Genomic DNA, 25,430 nt, shown 5'->3' with positions numbered 1-25,430 from the left:
ACTCCTGTCCAAGCCATCATAATTTCTCAACTGGACTACTTCATGCAGTCTTCTGTTTTCCTACTGATACTGCTCCCCCTCCATTTTCTTCCCCTGATTAAAACCCATCGGTGGCTTTCTGTACCACTTGGCACAATATTGATTCCTTGTTGTGGCTCACAAGGCTCTGTAGAAGGTATCTTCTGTCCACCTTTCCAGTGTCTTCTGTTTTCCCCTCTATCATTATGTTCCTTTTCTTCTCCTCCAGGAACTGAATAACCTCATTCCCACCCCAGGACCTTTGTACCATCTCTTCTTTCTGTTGAGGATAATTTGCTCTTTTATCTTTTCACACATGTCTGTTTTGTATCACTCAGATTTTAGCTCACATGTTACCTTTTCACAGATCTAGCATCGCTTGTCAAATTCCCGCAGTTACTCCTCTCAGCCATACTACCTGGTTTGTTTTCAGCATGTGAGGTGACCTTTTTTATCTGTTTAAGTTTGTATGGTCTTTTTTCCCCTATCTAGATATAAGATTCAATGTTTGGAAAAATGCCTGTCTTTTAGTAGGTACCAAATAAATGTAAGTTGAAGAATGAAACCCAACACTGCTTGTTCATATCTTATCATGCCTTATATGTTTTATGAATATTTTCTCCTCATTGATCACTTGCTTATTATTTTCTTATTGGATGATAAGTAGAAGTTTTTTGCTTTAATTCTAATTTATTATTTTTTTGCTATTATGGTTATTGCTTCCTATGTCCTACTATAAAATATTTGGCTTCCAGTTCATTAAGTTATTCTTCTATGTATTCTTATAAAAGCTCTATCATTTTAGCTTTCACCTTTACGTCTATGATCCATGCCAAATTAATTTTTATGTACGATATAGAGCAGTATCAGAGGTTTGTTTTTTTCGATGTAGATACCTAGTTCTAGCACTAAAAAAAGATTTACTTTTTCCCCATTGAATTGTCTTGGCATCTTTGTCAAAACTCAGTTGTCCTTCAGATCAGTTTTTTAAAAAAAGGATAAAAAATAAATAAATGATAGTGGTAGATAAAGACTAGATTGAAATACTGTGGGTCAATGAGAGGGAGGAGTAAGGGGTATGGGATGTATGAGTTCTTTTTTTTCTTTTTATTTCTTTTTCTGGAATGATGCAGATGTTCTGAAAATGATCATGGTGAAGAATATACAATTGTGTGATAATATTGTGAGTCATTGATTGTATAATATGTTTGGGCTATATGTATGTGTATGGATATTTCTCAATAAAAATATTTTTTAAAAAATCAATTGTCCTTATAAATAAGGGTCTATGTCTACATTCTTAATTTTGTTTCATTGATTTATCTGTTTATCCTTATGCCAATACCACAGTATTGCTTTATAGTAAAGCTTGAAGTCAGATAATAAACCCTCCAACTTTGTTCTCTTTTAAGATCAGTTTGGCTCTTCCAGATCCTTTGTTTTTCTATTTAATTTAATTTTAGTATCAGCTTGTGAATTTCCATACCAAGGGGCCTGCTGGAATTTGGATTAGAATTACATTGAGTCTCTAGGTCAATTTGGTGAGAGCTGATAACTTAACAGTCACTTTGACATGACCTATGGTCCTGGCATTTCCTTCCCTTATGTGTTTTAAAATCCTTCTCAGCAGCACTTTGTAGTTTTGAGGGTAGAAGTCTTGCACAGTTAAAATTATGCTGATGTTAAAATTTGTTAAAAATTATCCCTATGTTTGTTTTAAACCATTGAAGATGAAATTGTTTTATTTGTTTTTTTTCCAGTTATTTGCTACTAGCATATAGAAGTAAAATTAAAATTTTATATTTTGACCTTATGTAGTCCCCTTCATATTTCTGGTAATTCTTTCATAGGTTCTTCAGGATTTCTCATTTGTAAAAGATCAAGTCGTCTTGAGGCAGGTTAGATAGGAAAGGAGGGAGGTAAGTGACCCTGAACCACATAACACATGTTCCTTTTCTTTGCACACACCCAGCCCCCACATACCTAGCACTTACACACCTGGCCCTCACTCAGGCCAGCACCTGAAAAGAACCAATGAAAAGTGCACTTCATTAATCCCTTATTGGCATAGCCAGAAGGGAAAGGGCCCCCCCAAATCCTTATAATGCAAGGATCCTGGCCTCAGACTGCTTTTCCTCCTTTGGAAAATGTCCATGCTTACCCCTTACTAGCATGTACTTTTGCTATGAATTAAAGTTTTGAGCTGTACACACTGCCTAGTCCTCAAGTTCTTTCCTGCAGCTAAATTTCCTGCACCTGAGTCAAGAAACTTCATGGCATCAGGCCCTGCTCAGGGTCTAGAATTCTGGGGTCTAGACTCCTCTGAGAATTCCTGAGGCTTTCTGGATCCAGTCGAGAATTCTTGGAGCTCTCCGGCATCCAGCCTAGACCTCCCAGGTTCTCTGGTGTCCAGCCAAGAATTCCCAGGGCTCTCCAGCATCCAACTGAGAACTCCTCGGGTTTTCTGGCATCGAGCTTATTAAATTATTTGGCTGTACATACTGACTAGTCCTTGACTCTTTCCTGAGTCTTAGCCAAGGACCCTCATGGTGCTAGCCTTTGGTTGAGGTATTGATTTCTCTGAGAACTCCCAGGGCTGACCAGCTTCAATCTGAATAGAGAGTTTTTCTTTTTCCTTTCTATATTTTATTCCTTATTTATATATTTAATTTATCTGTTGTTTATTTATCCATCTATTTATTTGTTGTCGAAAGTGCCTCAAGAGAAAGCCCAGGCTGTCATAGATGTCACCTTGTTTCTCTTCTCTCATAGATCACAGTTCTGCATTGTCTGTTGTCCACTGTCCGAAAAGGGCTGCTTCATTTATTTTTGTTCAGTTTTCTAATTGTTTATAGCAGCTGATCAGATTCAGTACCAGTTGTTTCCACATGATCAGATGTGGAACTTGCCTTCATTTTTGAAGGATGTTCTCACTGGGTACATGTTGAGTTTTTTTTTTTTTTAAGTTTTTTATTGTATAATATGTGTATACAAAACAAAGAAGGAAAGAAGCAAAAATTTTCAAAGCACTTTTCAACAGGTAGTTACAGGACAGATCCCAGAGTTTGTCATGGGCTGCCATACCATCATCACAGATTTTTCCTTCTAGCTGCTCCAGAACATTGGAGGCTAGAAGGAATAAATATTTTATCATCACAATTGACTTTTTTTCTTTTTTGTGAAAAATAAATACATACAAAAAATCCAATAAATTTCAAGCACAGCACAACAATTAGTTGTAGAACAGATTTCAGAGTTTGGTATGGGTTACAGTTCCACAATTTTAGATTTTTACTTCTAGCTGCTCTAAGATACAGGAGACTAAAAGAAATACTAATATAATGATTCAGCAATCATATTCATTTGTTAAACCCTACTTTCTCTGTATAATGCCACCATGACCTTTGATCTTTCTATCCTACTCTTTAGGGGTATTTGGGCTATGCCCTATTCTAACTTTTTCCTGTTGGAAGGGCTATCACTAATATGGGATAGAGATATGGAACTAGCTGATGTTCTGGAAAGGCTGGCTGGCCTCTCTAGGTTTTAGGACTTATCTGGTCCAGGGACCCATCTGGAGGTTGTAAGTTTCTGGAAAGTTACCCTAATACATGGAACCTTTGTAGAATCTTATGTATTGCCCTAGTTTTTCTTTAGGATTGGCTGGAATAGTTTTGGCTGGGGTTTGACAAGTTATGATACGTAGTAATGTCTAACTGAAGCTTGTGTGAGAGTGACCTCCTGAGTCGCCTCTTGACTCTATTTGAACTCTCTCAACCACTGATACCTTCTTTGTTACATTTCTTTTACCCATTTTGGTCAGGATGGCTTTGTTGATCCCGTGGTGCCAGGACCAGATTTATCCCTGTGAGTCATCTCCCACGCCGCCAATTTCACCCCTGGCACCATGGGATCAAAATGGATGCCTACCCATGCCACCAAGGAGACTTTTACCCCTGGACGTCATGTCCCAAATAGCGGAGAGGGCAATGATTTCACTTGCAGAGTTGGGCTTAGAGAGAGTGAGGCCTCATCTGTGATATTGAGAGGTTTTTGACAGGATTTTGTTTTCCTTGTTCAGTGTTTTAGAGATGCTATTCCATGGCCTTTAAAGAAAAGTGAGCAGTAATCCACATCAGTGTCCCCTGTATCTTATATGTCACCCCTCTGGTTTCTTTCAAGATTTTGTCTTTATGTTTTGTTTTAATCTGTAAAATTTTCTTTGTATTTACCCAGCTTGTTGTTTAATGAACACTTTGAATCAGTGTCCCTATGTGTTGAAATACATTTGAGGAATTTTCAGCCATTATTTATTTAAATATTTGCCCTGCTGAATCCCCATTCTTTTCTCCTTTTAAAACACCAGTCAGATATATGCTCAGCCTCTTGATATTGCCACACCTGTCACTGAGGATTTATGCTTTTATAAAACATATTTCTCCTTCTTTTATTCAGACTGGATCATTTCTAATTCAATGGCCCTTTCTTTTACTCCAGTCTGCTGTTAATTTCATCCTTTTCAGATATTGTACTTTTCAGTTCTAGAGTTTCCATTTTTAAAAATAATTTCTACTTCTCTGCTGAGATTCGTGATATGTTCATCCACCCTTGAATTCCAACATCTGGATGATCTTGTGTCTGATTTTTTTGTCTTGGCTGTGAAACCAGAAACATTTTCCTATTTCTTCATATCTAGTAATTTTTCCTTATAATCTGAACATCATAGATTATATGCTATTAGAGACTAAATCATATTAGCTTCCTCTGAAGAGTTGGCTTTTGCTTTGTTAATTTGACTGTACGCAGTTTTACAGTCTGTCTCCCCAACAGTGGCCTACAGCTGAAGTCTTTACACATCCTTTTTTTTTTTTCAGTTTCCTAATTATGGCTTTTTTTTACTGAGCTCCTTGGAGATGCTGCCTTGTATATATTAACAGCTATAACTACAGATTTGAGTGGAGTTTAGATACCTGTTTTTAGGCCCCCTTCTTTTCCAGCTACTAGTTTCCCCAAATTTCATCTTTTGATTCCTCAATCTATGAAGAGTACTTTCTTTTTTTTTTTTTCCTGCATGGGCAGACACCGGGAATTGAACCTGGGTCTCCAGCATGGCAGGCAAGAACTCTGCCTGCTGAGCCACCATGGCCTGCCCTAAGAGTACATTTTTATATTTGGGTTGCAACCACTTCATCCAGGAAGGACCAGGGAGTGCTTCTACTAATAAGCTATATGAACATGAATCTTGCTGTCTCTTTTTTTCAAGGTCAACTTTGCTCCAGCTTCTGCCCAGTTTTGGTTGTTCTTTAAGACCTTTAAATAGTGCATGTGTTTGTACAGGCACGTATGTATATATATTCTCCAGAGTTAATAATTTTTATCTTTCAGAAACTATCATACTAAACAAAGATTTTACTTTATTTACTAAGCCCAGTAGAAATGTCTTAATACTTATTTTATTCCTTCCCTCCTTAAATGCTTACCTTCTTCAGTGTTTTTTACGCCACCCTTTTGTTTTTTCCTAACTCTTATCAATCTCCTGATTGATATTATTCATTGAGGTGGCCTCAGGTACTTCCTAAATATTACTAACTGTAAAGTATGTATCTGCAAAATTTTCAGTTTAAATCTGAACTCTATGTTTCCCTTCCAAACTTACTATGCCTCTTGTGATAGTTAGGTTCAGGTGTCAACTTGGTCAGGTGATGGTGCCCAATTTTTCTTTTGCTGTGGACTTAAATAGTGAGCATTGAAATTCATCTAGGGCTGATTACATTTGCAGCAGCTAAGGGGCGTGTCTTCCACAGTGAGTGACATATTAATTTGATTAGCTGAAGGCTTAAAAGGAGGCTCAGGAGAGAGCTCAGCACAGCCTAGCCAATGCAGCTCTAACCCAGATGTTTCGAGTTGCAGAAGGGAACTGCCCAGGGGGAAGCAATTTGAACCCAGAAGCCAGGAGAGAAGCCTAGAAGACATCACCCTGTGCCTTCCCAAATCAGTAAATTTGTAACTAATTAAATCCCTTTATAAAGTCCAATCCATCTTAGGTGTATTGTATTTCAGCAGCCTTAGTGAACTAATACACCTCCCAAATCTGTTTTCTTAATGAATAAAGAAAATTTACTCCATTTACTCAAAATTGTTTGACCTTTTCTCTTCTGTAACTCTTCCACCCAGATATGGTAGATTTTATCTCTTTCATATCACTCAAAGTTACTTCTTCTTTTTATTGCCACTGTCACTGTTTTGATTTGTGATAACAATCATCTCTCAACTAATTACCACAGTGTTCTTGTAAATGGGTTTACTCTCCAGGTTTCCTCCCTTCAATGGAGACTCCACTTTCCAGCAACCTTCCAAAATTCAAACTTTATGATGCCATTTCTCTTCTTGCAACCCACTAGTGGGTCCTTCTCCCTAGAATGTTCTTCAGTCCCTACATGACCTCCATCTTTATGGAAATTCCTGCTCATTCTTTAAAATTCATTCTCAAGCCTCACATTTTCCAGCATTCTTACATGTATACTGGAGCTTCCCATTCTTATACCCCTGCCCCCATTCCATGCATTAGGTGTCCCTCCTTCGAGCTTCCTTAATCGTCTATGTATTTATCAATCAATTGTACTTTCTTTAGGGTATTTTAGTGGTTTATGTAGCTATTTCCCTCATGAGATGATTCAGGGCAATTCCATATCTACCACTTAGTCCTATGCTTGCCAAATCATAGATGCTCACCAATTTTTTTTTTTTTTTAGCAGATCTGGTGGGTAATAGTTGAAACTGTGAAAGAAAATGAAATTTCCAAGAGAAATTGTGATTTTCATTGGTGGTGTTTTAGTTTCCAAGCTGCTAAAACAAATACCACAAAATGGGTTAACTTAAATAGTGGGAAGTTACTGGCTCAAGATTTTGAGGTTAGGAGGAGTCCACAGTCAAGGGACCAGCAAGACAACGCTTTCTCCCCAAAGACTCTGGAATTCTGAGGCTGGCTGCCAGTGATCCTTGTTCCTTGGCTTTTCTGTCACATGGCAGTGCACATGGCAGCTCCTTCTCCTTTCACTTCTGTGTTCCACTGACTTCTAACTTTTGGCTGTTCCCCATGGCCCATCTTTCTCTGTCTAGTTTCCTTTGTTTATAACAACTTCAGCCATGTTGAATTAAGGCCCACCCTCATTTGGTTTGGAAATATCTTAACTAATAGCATCCCACCGAACCAGGGATTGGGCCCTGAACATGCCTTTCATGGGGGACACAGTTCAATCCCCAACAAAAGGATACTACAATTTAAAAAACCTTGCCAAATTCACAGGAAAAGGTTAAAAGGGGTATTTTATATATTTTCTCTCAACAGATACGTCAATTATGTTCCATTTTCTTTCTCCCTTAACTCTTTCACTTTACCTCTAGCAAGTCTTCATCTGCAGTGGAGTGATTGCTCGTTCGTATTTAATTTCATATATATATGAAGTTTATATATCTTATAAATAATATATATATATATTATTTTCAACCCTGTTTTATAAATAAAAAATAGTCAGATATTGATGCTTTCTTATGGTTCAACCTAAAGATAAGAATTAAGAGCTAAGTCTTTCTCTCCCTTACGTTTGTATTTTATTTTTATGCAGCTCACATAGAATCCGTGTGTCTTAGCTTGAGTAATTTTAGAGATGGTAAAACAGCCACGTACATTTTGTTAAAGTAAATATAGATCCTCTCAGTGTAGAGTGCTGCCTCAGGAGATAATGAGACTCTGGTCCAGGGTACTATTTAAGGAAAGACTGGAAAGCCATCTTTTAGGGAAGGCTTAGAGGCAGTTTTTGCCTTCTGTAGAAAAGTGGACTTGATTAACTACCTCCACAATCACTCCCAGCTTTCTACTGCATGATTCTATGAGAGTTAAAATGATGTAACATCATTAAAATGTTAATTTGTACTTTTGTGCCTACCCCATAATTGAATTTTCAAGTTGATTCCATTTTCCTCCATGGGTCCAGGAAATCATTAGCCCCACATTATCTAATTTATTTAACACAGCTTGGCTCTTACAACTTCTCTATTAGTCATCCCTAAACCCCGTTAGTACAAATGGATAAGAAGGTCCTGATGTCAGTGAGCTCCACTTCCTAGAGGAGCAGCACCGGGAACTCAGGGACAGTGAAGGCCAGGCTTTCTAGGTTTCCGTCCCTTGGAACTCTGACCAATAGTTTTCTGCTTGTGCAAATTAGGTCTCTTTAGAAGAGTTTTTCCTGCTGTTAAACTGAATGTTGGTGTTAATGTGAAAGTTGATATTAATGTTTTTTCTTATTGTTGAGTCCTTAATTCTTTCTAAGTTTTAAATATAGAAGATTCTTTGAAACCAAATGAGCTGAAAATATTTTTTCAAAACATATTTAGATTCTGGTGCCCTGTGAAATTTCTGCGAAGAAAAGCTCTGACTTTGTGATTCTATTTGTATTTCCATAAACATAGAGAATCTTTGTCTGTTCTTATTCTGTGACAAATAACAGTGTTAGAAATGGGGTGTTTTAAGAATCTAATTATGCACATGTTCCCAATTCTTGTCAGTACATTTACAATGAGAAGCAATATAAAACTTGTACTTTTAGTTGAAGCGTGTAAAGCCAATATTGTAATTAATTTTGACTAACCTTGGTCTCATTGAAAGTAATTAAAATTTAAATAATAAAAATTGTGCTATGGTGACACAGGTTGGGCTCTCTCGGAAGCAGGCTGAGATATTGATGAGTGAGCAAAATGTTTATTAGGAAGTGATGCTGTGATCCATAGCTGTGTGTGTGTTGGTGGGGGGGGGGGGGGGTGTCACAGAAGGAGCCAGGATTTGGAAAAGGCAGGTGTGGAGCTGCAATGCAGGCCCAGCAAAGGCCTCATCCAGCCCCTCAGTGAGCCGTGTGGCTGAGCTGGTCCTTTAGAGTTGCCTTGAGTGAGGATAGGAGATCAGGCCTTTAGACCCCACACAGATCAGAGAGATTAGAATCTAGGCTCCAGGGTTCTCACACTCATGTAAGAGTTCCAGGTCCTGGGATGTCAAGGAAGGAGGAAGTGGTTCCAGAACTGACAAGGTCAAGGAAGGAGTAGAGCGTTCCAGAACTGGTAAGGTCGCATGGTCAAGGAGCACAGGTGAATTAAGGGTAGCCAATTTGGATGGATGCTCATCCCTCCTGAAGAAGAATCTGGGCAGCCCATCACTTGCCCATCCCATAAGCGTTCAGGGGCCAGCTCTACTTATTTCCCATCTCTTTGGCTATGTACATTTAAATATAAATAGATTAAAATAACATAAAATTCTGTTTCTCAGTTGCATCAGCCACATTTCAAATGCTTTACAGCCACATGTGGCTAATGGCTACGGTGTTGAACAGCACAAAACATTTCCAACATTGCAGATAATTCTTCCGGACACACATACTCCAACACACGTGCTGTGCAGCCCGCTTCTCAGAGGTCATGCTGCCTCCCGAGATACTGCCGTGGCAGAAGGTGCCAGTTCTCACTACTCTAACACCTGTGGCCCCTCTCTCTTCCCTCAACCAGAAGGAATCCTGTTTTAGCTTCTCTCCGCAATTCTAATTTTCTTTTCTTTCATGTTAGACATTGATATGGCCTAATAAATCAGAACTGGAATCAATAGCCACTGAAGAAGTGCTTTCCATTTTCTTAAGGGCAGGTCAGGAAGATGTGGGGAAATATTTTTATTCCATCCCAATAGTTGAATTAAAGAAAAGGAAGAAAACCAAAGTTAAGTTTTTATATTAAGATAGTCTAAACTTCTACATGCTATCACAATGGCATCCAAAAATATGCCATCACTGGTCAACAAGAAATTAATGGAAAACAGTAAATCTATAACATTAAAAATATTTTAAAATATAGCCTCCTCCGAAGCAAACCACGTATGATTATAAAAAATTCCTGCTTTGTTAGGTGACTCTTTTCATGAGTCACCCTCTTTAATTATTCAGGAAACCTTGCATTGGTGGCTTTAGTTACTGATTTTTCTAACGTGTTCTTCTACAGGCTTTGACTATGCAGACTGTACCTCTTTAAAAACGTTTCTGGACAAACTTTTCCAGCTTTAAAATTTAATGTCATTAGTACATGCAGTATTCATTGTTTTATTCTTCTGTATCAGTGAAAGTCTGGCCATTGTGCAAACTATTTGTGATGCTTAGGTGTTTCTTGCCCTAGTCTGGTGTTCAGTATGTATATTGAAAGCGCTTAAGCACATCTTTTTTTCTGCATTGCACATTGACCCTCCTAAAAGTAGACTACGGGAAGGAAAAGCCATATTTATTTAGTTGAACTTCTGTGTTAGAAAGTGAACTAAATCATACATGTTGCATGTATTGCATCTTTTTTATAAAATATAATAGAAAGAATATGTAACTGCATTATCTAAAAATACCTGAGTGGCAGGGCTCTTGCACCACCTTATGATGATGACAAAAGAGGTCTGCCATCCAGGAGTGATTATCCATAAGGCATATCACCTCCATGGGCCTGATGCTACAGTCCCACAGACTAGAATTCATTCCTTCTTTGTCCATTTATTTATTGAGCATACATGTAATAACCAATGGGCTAGTCTTTCTGTGTTTCTAACCAAAAATTGCTTATCACATGAGAAGCAGATCACCCAATGTATTAATTTGATTCAGTGCCCAGCCCTCCAATGTAAATGTCTGGTGGAGGTTGGATGAAGACTGAGGTTTAGGATTGAAGCTAATCTGGGGCACCCAATTTACTCCCCGAATACAGATCTGTCTCTGGTGTGATTGTATGAGGCAGCAGATGGCAGGGAGGGTAGTGATTGGCCCTCAAAGTTAAAGGCTTTACTTTTCCCTTAGTGAGTTACTTGGATTTGAATCATGTAACATACCAAGTCTCAGGCAGAACAGAGAAAGTATGGCAGGTGGTGCTCACCTTTCAGAGCAGTGACCCCACCTACAAGTGAGGTGTGGCCCAGTGAATGAGTCATTCCCCAGCCAAAGAGAAAGAGACAGGGAGGGTGGAGAAAGGCGGGCAGCCCACAACAGATTCTGGTCCTGAAAAGAAAGGACAGAAATTCCCTCTTTGCTCAGTAGGCCAAGGCACAAAGAGGTGATGTGTTTTTACATTCCTTCTACAAGTAATCTCTGTGCTCATAGGAATGTTGGGGGTGGGTGTTAAATAAAACATGTAAAATACCTTGTACAGGCAGGTGTGTGCCCAGCTCGTAGTCAGGGTCCACAATGTATTAGCATATCTTCCTTCTCCACCCTCATCTTAAGAACTCTTGAGGAGGGGAGGTACTGGGTCTGAGTTGTTTTGTAGTATGTTTGTTGCATTGAGTCAGTTTTCTTTATTGATACCTCCCACATGCTTAGACCTGAGCCTATTTTGTTTAAAAGAAGTAGCAGAGCTACAGAATTTTGCAGACCAGGAAGGGACCTTTGGGGTCATAATCCATTTCCCTCGTTTTACAGAGGAAGAATCCTTGGAGAATTGGAAGTGAAGCTTTCAGCTCTGAGTTCCTCCTGCTGTGTCACATTTCCTCGGGAGCTCCTCAGAGGCAGTGTCTCAGTCACATCTGTATCCATAACATCCACCAAGAGGGGACTGGCTTGTTGTCGGCCCTCAGGAAATAAAATGTGTTAAAAGAACCAATTCAGCATAACCCATTGCTGGCCTTTGGCAGTCTAAAATATAGATGATGGCTTTGCAAGATTATCGTGACCAAATGCACAGTGTGGTATAACCTTTTCCATACCACACATAGGGATGGAAAGTTCTCTTTCATTGCATGCTTGGTGAAAAATTAAAACATTTTACGATCTTCAAAATATATATAGCATATGTTTTTGAAGGAATATCAGAGAGTAATGCATCACTTAGTCTGTGTTGCATTTTTATTTTAGGTAAGAGAAGTGATTACAAGTGGCAGAGAAGCATGCAAGTCTGTAAAAGCTACCATGGACAGCGGCAGAGAGCAGAAAAATAAAAGGTATTATCTCCCCAACCTGTCCACAGCTTTATCATATTGTTTTCTTCATTGTCATTTGCTGGCTAGTATGTAGCTTACAAAAAGATACAATTATTAAAGTTTAAAAATGATTCACGCTATGAATGGCAATGTTTGTTCCCCCGACTTTAGACCATTGATTTGTGGGACACCTGATCCCTGAAAAATAGGTCTATACAGATCTGTGGTTCTTGTGCAAAGAAGGGTGCTGTCAACACCAGCGACTGCTGACAGTTACTGTGCGCTCCCTGGATGCCAGGCACTGTTGTATGGGCATTACCCATTTTAATGCATTTAATCTTCACAGTGTTTATCCTGTTTACAGGTGGGGAAACTCAGGCAAAGAGACGCTTAGAGCATCCCCAAGGTCCTGTAGCCGGGATGTTTTCAGAAGCTCTGAGGTGTTGCGCTCACATCATTGCTCCCCCTGCCTCCCTTCCCAATCCGTGTGTCACTTCATAGGTTTCAGGACGTGCAGGGCTGCTGGGGCCCAGGAGGCCTCTACAGTGTACCCTCCTGGCAGTCTCCTGACCAGGTTGTCTTCTGGTCTCTGCTTAAGCACCTCTCCCAGCCAGATCTTCGCCCTCACAAGAGAATATTCCTCCTGTTCTCAGTGTGTTCTATGTGAGAAATTTCCCAGCTGCAAAAACATACCACACAGTATGTCAGCTTATACAACAGAAATTTATTGGCTCATGGTTTTAAGTTAGGTGATGCTTTCTCCCCAAAGACTGTGGTGTTCCAGGGCTGGTTGAGGGTGGTCCTTGGTCCTTGGCTTTTTTGTTACATGGCAGTGCACATGGCAGCGTCTTCTCCTTTGTCTTTCTTCCAGCTTTAGGATGCTCCCTGATGGCTTCTTTATCTGTGTCTTATTTCCTTTGCTTATAAGGACTCCAGCCATATTGCCTTAAGGCTCACCCTTGTCAATTTGGGCACACCTTAACTAATAACATCTTCAAAGGTTCTATTTACAAATAGATTGCAACCCACAGGACCAGGAGTTGGGACCTGAACATGCTTTTGTGAGAGACAGGACTCGATCCCCAACAGCCTCTCTCTAATGTTTAACCTACAATCCCAGCTCTGCCCACACCCACCCTAATCCTAGGAACCCTAATCCCAGGACCTGTGGTTCAAAGCAGTTCTCCTTTAAGCAGTGACATTCCACAAAGTATTTTGAACAAAGTGCTTACATTTCTCAATTCTTCTCTAGAATGAGTGTCCCAGTTCTTTCAACTGCCCTTCTCTTTGTCAGGATTTCAAGACTTTTACCCAGATGGTGAAATCTATTTTGAGCCAAGGCAAACTATCTTTGTGATACAAATGTATATGCCAGAATGATCATCATAAAAATACCTAAACAAGAGCTATATTTATGTTATGCATAATATAAGCAGCCAGGCATTCATGTATTCACAGCTAACTGTTGAAATTTGTAGAGATTTCAAACATGGGGTTTGTTTGAACAACAGGTATAAACTTTAATTCCTACTGAATAGCAGGTTGTTGTTTTTAACCTTGGAAATCAATTCATATTTCCCAGTTTAGTGATTTCCATTTTAGATACATGTGTAATTTAAAGAGATTCAAGGGCATTATGGCTATTATGAATATTCACCATCATAATTAACCCCCAGCAGCATCAACATGTGTAAAGTGTCTGATTCTAATTTGTGAGAACTGGCAGGGATGGGAAGCCAAATCATCTGTACACAGATTGGAGCTGGTTTTCAGACCCCACAATAAACATCCCTACTGTTAATTACACTTGATGCATGGAAACCTCCTAGCCCAAGTCTTCAGAGTTGTATCTCCTAATGTATTCTTACAACACTTTACTTTTTCCTTTGGATGACTGAGAAATGACCACTTCACGAGCGCAGGTAAAATATCTGGGCAAAGGTTGTTTGTGGCACTCTGTAATCACATTGGCAGACTTCATCACCTGCCTTATCTCAGCCATTCCACCACACACCTGCCATTTCAGGCAGCACACGAGGGACTGAGGCCAGGAAGGTTGTTGGTTTGAGGGCAAGAGGGATAGCGGATACAGGGATGCCCAAGACAGGCCAGAGGAGACCCTGGCCCTTCTCCTAGCTAGGATGGTCTGTTTCTCATGCTGTGAGGCCCAAATTAGGGGAGGAAGAAGAGCAAACAGGTAGGATTATGTTTGTCTGGTCCAGATGGGACCATGACTGGGCAAGAGGGTAACTGATTTGGTCAATTACTGTGGGCTGGAGGGGTGAAGGCAGACCCATAACTACTCTGTGCCAAGTGAGGTGGTACGTTATCTCTCTTTGATCTCCAAGATAAAACTGAGAGATAAATATTATTATTCCTAAAATACTGAGGTTCAGAGAGGTTCAGTAATTAGCCAAAGGTCATAAAGCTGGTAAGTGGTAGAATCAGGATCATAAAATCTGATCCATTCTTTAGACTTGCCTTTTCACTTTCTATGGTGTCTTTTAATGAACAATTCATAATTTTAATTTATTTTTTATTGTGAAATATAACATATATACAAAAAAGCAATAAATTCCAAAGTACCTTGTAACAGGTAGTTATAGAACAGATTTCAGAGTTTGGTATGAGTGATGGTTCCACAAGCTGCTCCAAGACACTGGAGACTGAAAGAAATAGCAATTTAATGATTCAGTAGTTATACTCATATGTTAAATCCCATCTTCTCTATCATAACTCCTCCTGCTTTGATCCTTCTCCCAAACTTTTTCATGTTGGAAATGGGTGTCAATAATATGGGATGGGGGATAGAACTAGTTGATGTTCTTAGACAGTCTTGCCCCTCTGGATTTCAGGATTTATCTGGCCTAGGAACCCATTTGGAGATTGTAGGTTTCTGGAAAACAAACTTAGCTTTTGAAACTTTTGTAGAGGCTCATATAAAGCCCTAGGTGTTCTTTAGGGTTGACAGGAATGATTTTGGAGTTTGGCAAACCCTGGTAATTAGTAATATCTAGGTGAAGCTAACATAAGAAAGAGTAACCTCTCAACTCTATTTGAACTCTCTTAGCCACTAAAATACCCTTTTTATTTTTTTGTATGCTGTATGGTGGGGTCGCATTTCATTATTTTTCCATGGTGAGTATCCCGTTATTGCAGCACCATTGTTGGATTTGTTTGTTTTGCTTGTTTGTTTGTTTGTTTGTTTGGAGGAAGTGCATGGACTGGGAATCCAACCCAGGTCTCTTGCATGCAGGTAAGAATTCTGCTACTGAACTACCCTTGCACACACACCCCTCCCCGCCCCCCACTAATACCTTATTTTGTTACATTTCTTTCCACCTCTTGGTAAGGAAAGCATTGTCGATCTCACAGTGCCAGGGCCAGGCTCAGCTTTGGGAGTCATGACCCGTGTTGCCAGGTAGAATTCGCCCCTGGATGTCACGTCTCCCATTGCAGGAAGGGTAGTGATTTCACTTGCAGAGTTGGGCTTAAAGAGAAAATGGCCATATCTGAACAACAACAGAGGTTTTCTGGAAATAACTCTTAGGTCTAACTATTGGTAGACTTAGCTTCTCCGCTACAAAAATAGGCTTCACAAGAGCAAACCTCAAGATCAAGGGCTTGGTGTGTTGACCTGGTTTACCCCGTAGTAAATATTAATATTTCCATATTTTTTCTCTCAACCCTTAAGGGACTCTGCCAATACTTTTTTAATTATGTTCTCAACATACTCTGGGATATATCTGGGTATAACATTAAGCTATGCAAAATTACAAGCCCTTATTCCCGTTCTGGAATCCATATGTTTGGGTTGTTTAAATTAGCTGTCCAGACAGGTTTAGTTAGATTATGTCCCACAGAAAATTTAGGTTTGGGACAACCTAAATCTCTCTTCCTTTGATCTCATACAATGGGCAAAGTTCTGAAATACTGGCAATGTCATCCTTACCCCTGTATTCTGATTTACCTTAATCCTGACCCAGCCAGCTTCATTCTTATCTTTAATTGAAGCCTGATATTTTTTTGGTTTCTTTAGCAGTTGTTGTATGTAGCAATGCTGACTTTCACAGCTGCAGAACCCCAACTCTGAGTCTTAGATCTCATGCTGGTAGCCAAAGTTCCAAGGAGATTACAGGTTATACATTTATAGCACAGCATCTCAAAATCTAGAAATAACATTTATAGTTCCAGAATAAATGTGACTTCTATAAGAGCTCACAATCTAGGCCCCAATTTTCTTAAAACTATTTTGTAAATGAGACCATAAAATACTTGTTCTTTTGTTTCTGGCCCTATTTTGCACACCATAATGTCCCCAAGGTTCATTCACCTCACTGCATGTCTCACAACTTCATTCCTTTCTTAGAAATAGTCCATCATATGAATACCCCACAGTTCACCATTCTGCTTCTCAGTCAATGTATCCTTTAGGTACCTCCTTCTATTGGGCATCATATATAATGTCCACAGTCAACAATCCATGTCTCACATTATCCTCACTTAGTTATACAATAGTCAACACTCAATTTTAAACAATTTTCATCGTCTCAAAGAGAAAATACTGATAAACACACCCTCACCAAATAGAAAATCCAAACCTCCCCTTAACTCTAGTTCTTCCTCACCCTCATAATTATTTAACCCTGATATTGCTATGGTGCTATTGATGTCTTCCTGTTAAATATAGGCTATAGCATGCAATACCATGCCCCTCTATTATTTAATCTTTGTACAAGATTTATACCTTTGAAGTAATTCTTGCAAGAACTTATTTATATTTGTAGTGTTAATTGGTGGGATACATGGCTCCATACAACCCCTTCAATCATGTTCACCTTCAATATGGCAATATTACTTAGAGACCCACTAATGAACTTGGTCCATTCCCTTATGTTTAAGCTCAACCTCATTAGCTAACTGTTCACCCATCTCTAGCTTCTGTGTATCTTTAAGTCCCATATATTCTATACTGTAAGCCTTTGAGTTTACTTTTACCAAGTTCATAATAGCAAAATCATATATTATCTATCTTTTTGTGTTCAGCTTATTTCATTCAGCATTACATCCTCAAGTTTCATCTGTGTTTTCATGTTTCAAGACCTCATTTTGTCTTACTGCTACATAATGTTCCATCATGTATATATAACACATTTTATTTATCCACTCATCAGTTGATGGGCATTTGGATTGTTTCTGTCTTTTAACAATTGTGAATAATGCTGCTATGAGCATCAGTATGCAAATGACTGTGTCACTGCTTCCAACTCTTTGCGTATATACCACGTAGTAGTATTGCTGGGTCATAGGACAACTCGTTATTTAGTTTTCTAAGAAACCACCAAACTATCTCCCAATACATCTGTACCATTCATTATACATTCCCACCAATAGTGCATAAATGTTCCAATTTCTCCAATCCTCTCCAACATTTGTATTTTCCTGTTTATTTAATAGCAGCCATTCTAATAGATGTGAGGTGATATCTCATTGTAGTCTTGATCTATATTTTCCTTATAGCTAATGAAAATGAGCATCTCTTCATGTGCTTTTTAGCTAACTGTATTTGCTCCTCAGAAAAATGTCTATTCATTTCTTTAGCCCATTTTATAATGCCTTTTAGCATCAATTGGGATGATCAGATGATTTTTCTCTTTCAATTTGTTAATCTGCTCATTGGTTGATTTTCTTGTGTTGAACCACCCTTGCATTCCTAGCATAAACCCCACTTGGTCATGGTGTATAATTCTTTTAATGTGTCGTGGGACTCAATTTGCTAGTATTTTGTTGAGAGATTTTGCATCTGTTTTCATTAGAGGCATTGGCTTGTAGTTTCCCTTCCTTGTAGCATCTTTACCTCATTTTAGTTTTAGAGTGATGTTAGCTTCATTAAATGAATTAGGTAGTGTTCCTTTTTTACTCAGTGTTTTGGAGGAGTTTGAGCAGGATTGGTGTTACTTCTTTTTGAAATGTTTGATAAAATTCTCCAGTGAAGACATCTGGCCCTGCACTTCTCTTTGTAGGCAGGTTTTTAATCATTGATTGAATCTCTTTACTTGTGATTGATTTGTTGAGATCTTCTATTTCTTCTTGAATCAGTGTAGCTTGTTTGTGTGTTTCTAGGAATTCGTTCATTTCCTCTAAGTTGTCTAGATTGTTGGTGTATAGTTGCTCATGATATCCTCTGATATTTTTTAAAAATAAAAATTTTTTTTTTAATTTTAAAAATTAAAAAGAAAATTCTTCAGGGTCTGTGGAAACGACCTTCCTCTCATTTCTGATTTTGTATATTTGCATCCTTTCTCTTATTTTGTCAGCCTAGCTAGATGTCCATTGATTTTCTCAAAGAACCAACTTTTGGTTTTATTGATTCTTTTTTTGTTTGTTCTCCAAGTTGTTTGTTTCCACTTTAATCTTTGTTATTTCTTTTCTGGTATTTGCAGTGGTGTTAGTTTGTTGTTCTTTTTCAAGTCCTCCAGTTGAGCAGTTATTAAGTCCTCGATTTTTGCTCTTTCTTTGTTTTTTAATATAGGCATTTAGTTCCATAAATTTCCCTCTCAACACTGCTTTCGCCACATCTCAAAAGTTCTGATATGCTCTATTCTCATTTGCATTCATCTCCAGATAGTGACTTATGTTTCTAGCAATTTCTTCTTGGACCCACTTATTGTTTTAGAGTACATCATTTAATCTCCATATATTTGTGAAAGTTCTGATTCTTTGTTATTTATTGATTTCCAGCTATATACCATTTGATCAGAGAAAGTGCTTTGAATAATTTCAATCCTTTTTAACTTATAAAGACCTGTTTTGTGCCCCAGCATGTGATCTGTCCTGGGGAATGTTCCATGAGCACTACAGAAAAATGTGTATCCTGGTGTTTGGGGGTGTAACAATCTATATATATGTCTGTTAGGTCTAATTCATTTATTAAATTGTTGAAGTTCTCTATTTCCTTGTTAATCCTCTGCCTCATTGTTCTATCTATAGAACAGAGTACTGTATTCAAGTCTCCAGTTATTATTGTTGAAATGTCTATTGCTCCCTTCAGTTTTGCCAGTGTTTACCTCATGGACTCTGGAGTTCTTTGATTGGGAGCATACAAATTTATGATTGTTATTTCTTGGCAAATTGTCCCTTTTACTAATATGTAGTAAATTCTTCCTTGTGTCTTATGATATCTTTACATTTAAAGTCTATTTTGTCTGATATTAGTATAGCTATTCCTGCTTTCTTTTGGTTACATCTTGCATAGAACATTTTTTTCCATCGTTTCACTTTCAATCTGTTTCCTTGTGTCTAAGATGAGTCTCTTGTAAGCAGCATATAGATGGATCATATTTCTTAATCCATTCTGTAAATCTGTACCTTTTGATTGGTGAACTTCATCTGTGAACATTCAAAGTTATTAGTGTAAAGGTATTTCTTAAATCTACCGTCTTATCCTTTGTTTTTTGTTTTTGTTTTTGTGTGCTGTATGGCAGGGTCACATTTCATTGTTTTACCATATGCGTATCCCGTTATTGCAGCACCATTTATTGAATTTTTGTTTGTTTGTTTTTTGGGGGAAGTACATGGACCAAAAATCGAACCCAGGTCTTATCCTTTGGTTTTTATTTGTCAGATCTATATATTCTTTTTCCTCTTTATCTTTTTATTCTGTAAGTTACCTTTAACTGGTAATGTTCAATTCTGTGCCATCCTCCAGACCTCTCTCTCCTGTCTTTTTTTTTTCCAACCGACAGAACTCCCTTTAGTATTTCCTGTAGGGCTGCTCTCTTGTTGACAAATTCTCTCAGCCTTTGTCTGTCTTTGAAAATTTTAGTCTCTCCCTCACTTTTTTTTTGCATTGACAGGCACCAGGAATCGAAACTGGGTCTCCGGTATGGCAGGCAAGAACTCTGCTTGCTAAGCCACCATGGCCTGCCCCCTCCTCATTTTTTTTGGAGCAGGGGAGGGGTAGTGCGTGTTCTAGGAATTGAACCTGGGTCTCCTGCATGAAAGGCGGGCATTCTAACTACTGAACTCCCTGTGCACCCTCCCCCCTCAGTTTTTAAGGACAGTTTGGCTGAATAAAGAATTCTTGCTGTAAATCTTTCTCTTGCAGGAGCTTAAATGTATCACACCACTACCTTCTCGTCTCCATGGTGCCCTTTGAGTAGTCTGAACTCAGTCTTATGTGGTTTCCCTTGTATGTGTTGAGTCACTTTTCTCTTGCTGCTTTCAGGACTTTCTGCTTCTCTTTAACATTTGAAAGACTGGTTAGTATGTGTTTTGGAGTAAGCCTATTGGATTTATTCTATTTGGGGTTTGTTGGGCTTCTTTGATTTGCATATATATGTCTTTTATAAGGGTAGGGAAGTTTCCCCGCATTATCTCCTGAACTGATCTTCCTATCCCTTTACTCTTATCTTCTCCTTCTGGGGCACTGATGATTCTTATATTTGTGAGCTTTGTGTTGTCCATCATTTCCCTGAGATCTAATTCAAATTTTTCCATCTTTTTGTCTTTTGTTCTTTTGTGCATTCATAGTTAATTGTCCCCTCCTCTGGTTCACTTATTCTTTCTTCTGCCTCTTAAAATCTGCTGTTGTATGTCTCTAGAATATTTTTAATTTGGTCTACAGTATCTTTCATATCTATGATTTCTGCTCTTTTTCTCTACTTATTCTTTCAAATTATTCTTTATGCTCTTCTAGTGTGTTCTTGATATACTTTATGTCATTACCCAACCCACGGAATTCATTTAGGAGAGCTTTGATTAGTGGTTCAGAGTCTGTGTCTTCTCTGGTGTTTTAGGTCATTTGGCTGGGCTATATCTACCTGCATCTTCATATACTTTGTGATTTTCTATTGGCTTTGAGGCATTTGATGATCTTAATCAGGTTATTTTGGAGGTTGGCTTCCCTCAGTCATCTAAGGTTTTATATTTGCTTGGATTTGTATTTAAGGTCTCCATTTGCACTTGATTTATCAGTAATTTCCTGCTAAGCCAAGGCCTCATGCAGTGAATGCAACTGTACTTGAAGATATGTTTGAAGCTAGACAGATCTACAGTTTGCCAGTCCGCACTTTCCATTTCTTCCCAGTGTATGGTGCTTGGGATTCCTCCTCTCCTTAGGCCCCCCTCTCCCTGACTGCAGCGCCAGGTGAGCTGGATAAGCACCAGGTGAGCTGGATAAGCACCAGGTGAGCTGGATAGAGACCCTTTGCAGCGCCAGGTGAGCTGGATAGGGACCCTGTGCGTTTGCAGCCAGGTCCACTTGTCCTGGTGTGTGTTGAAAGCCTGAAGCTGTGTCGGGGGGGCTGTGTGTACCTCAGTGGAGATTCTGCTTTTGGGCCCAGTGGGACTGGTGGCCTCAGACTTGTGCTTGAAATGACCTTGGGTTGTTGGGTTTCCAGCCTAGCTGGAAATTCCCTGGCTAGGCATGGCACATGGCAGGGCAGGGGACATGGCATGGGGCCATGGGGTGCAGCACGGGGTGCAAAGCCTGGCAGCTAGAGGTGCAGTGTGTCTTGCTTCCTTGTCCCTGTCTCCAAGTCCTTGCACTCCTGAGGACTCTGGCCTTCTGTGGGGAGTGGTAGGCTCTGTGCATTAGCTGGATGGTCTCTTTGAGCAGGGAAAGCAAGTTTACTGACTTCCACATTCCCCAAGAGAGCTCTGGGCTGTGGAGCTGAGGGGACTGGTCTCCCAAGCCAGCTGTGGGGGTAGGCTCTTTGCTGGGCATGGCCTCTTGTCCCCGGTGGAGTCCTGCTAGAGCCCACTCACCCAGTTCTTTGCATCTCAATTCTTCAGCTTTTTCATTCAGGACCTACCTATGTAGTGTAGAAAACACTCTCAGATTGCTTGTACCCTGTAATTGCTGCCCTGGTTGTTTTTCTTTCACTTTTCTAGGTGTTCCTTGGAGCATGGGTGAACTCAGCCTATCCTATTCCACCATCTTTCTGGAAGTTCCAGATCATAATTTTAGGATAATCAGAACTATTAAAAGTTTTTATGGTTAATGCTTTTTTTGTCTTGTATAAGAAATCCTTTTCTACCCTGATATCATAAAGGAAGTTCCTTATATTAAAGTACTGTCCAGTTTTGCCTTTCACATTTAGGTATAAGCCATCAGGAGTTGGGTGTTATTTGGGTATGACAATTTGGTTAAGGTATGACTATCTAATTTTTTTCCAATATGGACACTTGTTGTCCTAGTGACTTATATATAAAACTGAATCCTTTTTACACTAATAGACAAGGCCAACTCTGTCATGGATTGTGTCCATATGTTTGTAGGTCTGTTTTCTAGACTCTAAAATGTTTCTGTCCCTTAATTTCTGTAGCTTTATAGACCTTTATAAATGGTAGGGAAACTCTTCTTACAAAATTCTTCTTGAAGAGTGAGTTAGGCTGTTCTCTGCCCTTTGCACTGCCATGTAAATTTTGGAATCAGCTTGCTAAGTTTCCCTCACAGACAGTATATTGGGATTTTATTTGAAATTCTATTGAATGTATAGATCAATATGGGGAGAACAGTCTTTATAGGATTGGGTTATCTCTCTTTTCCACAGTCTTAATTTATTTTTCTCAATGAAATTTTGTAATTTTCCATAGATATCATGTGTCTGTTTTATCAGTTCTTAGCTGTTTGATATTTTTGAGTTATCATCAAAAAATGTATGTTTCATTTTATTTTCTGTTTGTTGTTAGTGTATAGAATCACAGTTGCCTTTTGTATATTGACTTTCTACCCAGAAACTTTGCTAATCTCTTATTATTTTATTAACTGTGGGTTCTTTTGAATTTTCTGTATGTGTGAAAAGAATGATAACTTTGTTTCTTTCTTTTCAATCCCTGTATCTTTTATTTCTTTTTCATTCCTTACTGCATGGGGAAAGCTTCCAGTATAACATTGAATAGAGACATAATAGCAGGCATCTTTGTCTTATTGCCAAACCCAGAGGAAGGTTTTCAGCATTTCACTAATAAGTCTGATACATTTATTTAAACACAGTAAATGTAGTGGTTTTATAACTCATGCTTTCCTGTTGTACTCTCTGAAGATTTTGCCTTTCAGTTTCTGTCCTCGTTTCTTCTATTTTCAAGCATAGTGGCTTTTTATTTTTTACTATGAACTGCTCAGTTACCTTTGGAAAGTAGTTTATAACTTCTCACCTGGAAAGTTTCGATCCAGGCCCGTAAGGACACTGTCAGTTTGAGACTACTTCAATTGAAAGTCAAAATTGAGAGTTTTTACTTCCACATGTGGGAAATCCTGATATTCTCACAAGCAGAGGGGTAACCAGTTCAATAGGCTGAGCCCTCAGTCTTGGGACTTGCCCCTGTCAAGCTTATTCCTGCAATGGAGAGGCTCAGCCTACTGATAATTATACTGATGAGTCACTCTTAGAGAACCTCTTTTGTTGATCAGATGTGGCCTCTCTCTCTAAGCCAACTTGGTAGGTGACCTCACTGCCCTCCCCCTACATGGGACATGACTCCCAGGGGTGTGAATCTCCGTGGCACTATGGGACAGGACTCCCAGGATGAGCCAGAACCCAGCATCATGGGAATGAGAAATCCTCCTTAACCAAATGGGGAAAGAGAGAAATGAGACAAAATAAAGTTTCAATGGCTGAGAGATTTCAAACAGAGTTGAGAGGTTATCCTGGAGGTTATTCTTATGCATTATATAGATATCCCTTTGTAGTTTATGGTGTATTGGAGTGGCTGGAGGGAAGTACCTGTAACTGTTGAACGGTGTTCCAGTAGCTCTGATTCTTGAAGAAGACCGTATGACGATATGGCTTCTACAGTGTGACTGTGTGATTGTGAAAATCTTGTGTCTGATGCTCCTTTTATCCAGGGTATATACAAAAGATGAGTAAAAAAAAATTAGAAAACAGGGATAAAGAATAAATAAATAATAGGGGAAGATAAAGGGTAAAGTTCGGTTAATTGAAATACTGTTGTCAATGAGAGGAAAGGGTAAGGGGTATGGGATGTATGAGGTCTTTTTTTGTTTGTTTCTGTTTCTTCATCTGGTGTGATGAAATGTTCTAAAAATGATCATGGTGAATACACATCTATGTGATGATATTGTGAGCCACTGAGTGTATAATATGGTTGTACTGTACGTGTGTGGATATTTCTCAATAAAAATATTTTTTTTAAAAAAAAGATTGAGAGCTTTTAAACAGCTGCTGCTATAAATCCATCAACGTCCCAGCTGATGGTGACATCTCCACTGTCCTCTGCCCCTCCAAGGCAGCTTCACTGCCATCCTCTGGGAGATGGGCAGAAACAGGTGGACATCTCTTTCACTTTTCTGCAAGAGAGAATCCCACTGGGGCTGTCTGTGGGCCCCGCTTTCACTGTATTCTGACCTGATAACTCCTTATTTTCTTGGTCTACCGTGATCTCAAGATAGTTTTCAGCAGGAAGTGGAGGCAGTTTGTCTGAATGTGTTAGACTACCATATTACCAGAAAAAGCATACTTTATAGCCTTTTACAGAAGGGACCAATCTTTGATGTGATTTTTTTTTGATGATTTTTGACATTTTCCTGCTTTCTTCCATGGATCTGTTCATTTTGTTTCCTGTCTGTTCTTATCAAGTTCAGGTTCTAATGGGTGGTGGGTAAAACTAGAAATATGCATCTGTCCCTTTGACACTGAACTTTGACGCAGAACAGAAGGAGGGAAAAGCCCCTCTCATATTTATTTTGGCAATTAGTGTGATCCTCAAGTGCCCCAGGCTTAGCTGCTCACTGTTTATTACGCAGGGTTTCATGAGTGGTTAAAGTCTTCCATACAAATTATTCCTGACAATGTCTGAAGTAGGTGAGTTACACTAACTGTATACTGGTTAAGTTAATTGTTTATTACCAAGATCCAAAAATTATGACCTAAGAGATATGCCTGGAAGAGATATGTTGGTTTTCTTCAAAGTCTCAAGGACAACATACTAGATGGATCTGGAGATTTACTTAAGCCACAGATAGCATAGACTTTTAAATAAGAACATGCTCATTAAAAAGTAGAGCTAAATTTAGTGATAACTGTAATATAGGTTCTTGAAAACCAGAACTTCCTATATTTGTATTAAAAATGTTTTCCCAATTAGAAAGTGCTATGCCAGTGTAAGTGATAATTGTTATTATAATTATTGTTTTTTATGCAATTAAATGACTATTCTAAGTAATAACTATAATTGTTAAAACTTAGTAATAGCTGTTCCAGTTTATCCTCAAGCTATGTAAAGAGTCACAGTAGGGCGGGCCGCGGTGGCTCAGCGGGCAAGAGTGCTTGCCTGCCGTGCCGGAGGACCTCGGTTCCATTCCCGGCCCCAGCCCATGTAAAAAACAAACAAACAAACAAAATATAATAAAACAAGAAAATGTTTAAAGATGTTTCCCTTTCTTCCTTCCATCCTTCCTTCCTTCTCT

General features: G+C 38.9%; 1 protein-coding gene across 5 annotated transcripts in view; it reads left to right on the top strand.

Annotated features, from left to right (window-relative positions):
• DNAAF11 (dynein axonemal assembly factor 11) overlaps window positions 1–25,430 on the top strand; it is a 126,101-nt gene that overhangs the window by 94,830 nt on the left and 5,841 nt on the right. For 4 of the 5 annotated variants that reach the window (XM_077167693.1, XM_077167689.1, XM_077167688.1 and 1 more), the window contains one exon: window positions 11,934–12,019. In XM_077167693.1, coding sequence (XP_077023808.1) covers window positions 11,934–12,019 — 86 coding nt within the window. Of the gene's footprint in view, window positions 1–1,868; window positions 1,938–11,933; window positions 12,020–25,430 lie in introns of those variants that run through there. The other variant, XM_077167692.1, reaches the window with a different exon arrangement.

Source organism: Tamandua tetradactyla, chromosome 6, assembly GCF_023851605.1.
Source record: "Tamandua tetradactyla isolate mTamTet1 chromosome 6, mTamTet1.pri, whole genome shotgun sequence".
In the NCBI taxonomy this organism is placed as follows: domain Eukaryota; kingdom Metazoa; phylum Chordata; class Mammalia; order Pilosa; family Myrmecophagidae; genus Tamandua; species Tamandua tetradactyla.
The sequence above is the reverse complement of the archived record's forward strand: the minus strand, read 5'-3'. Positions and strand labels throughout refer to the sequence as shown.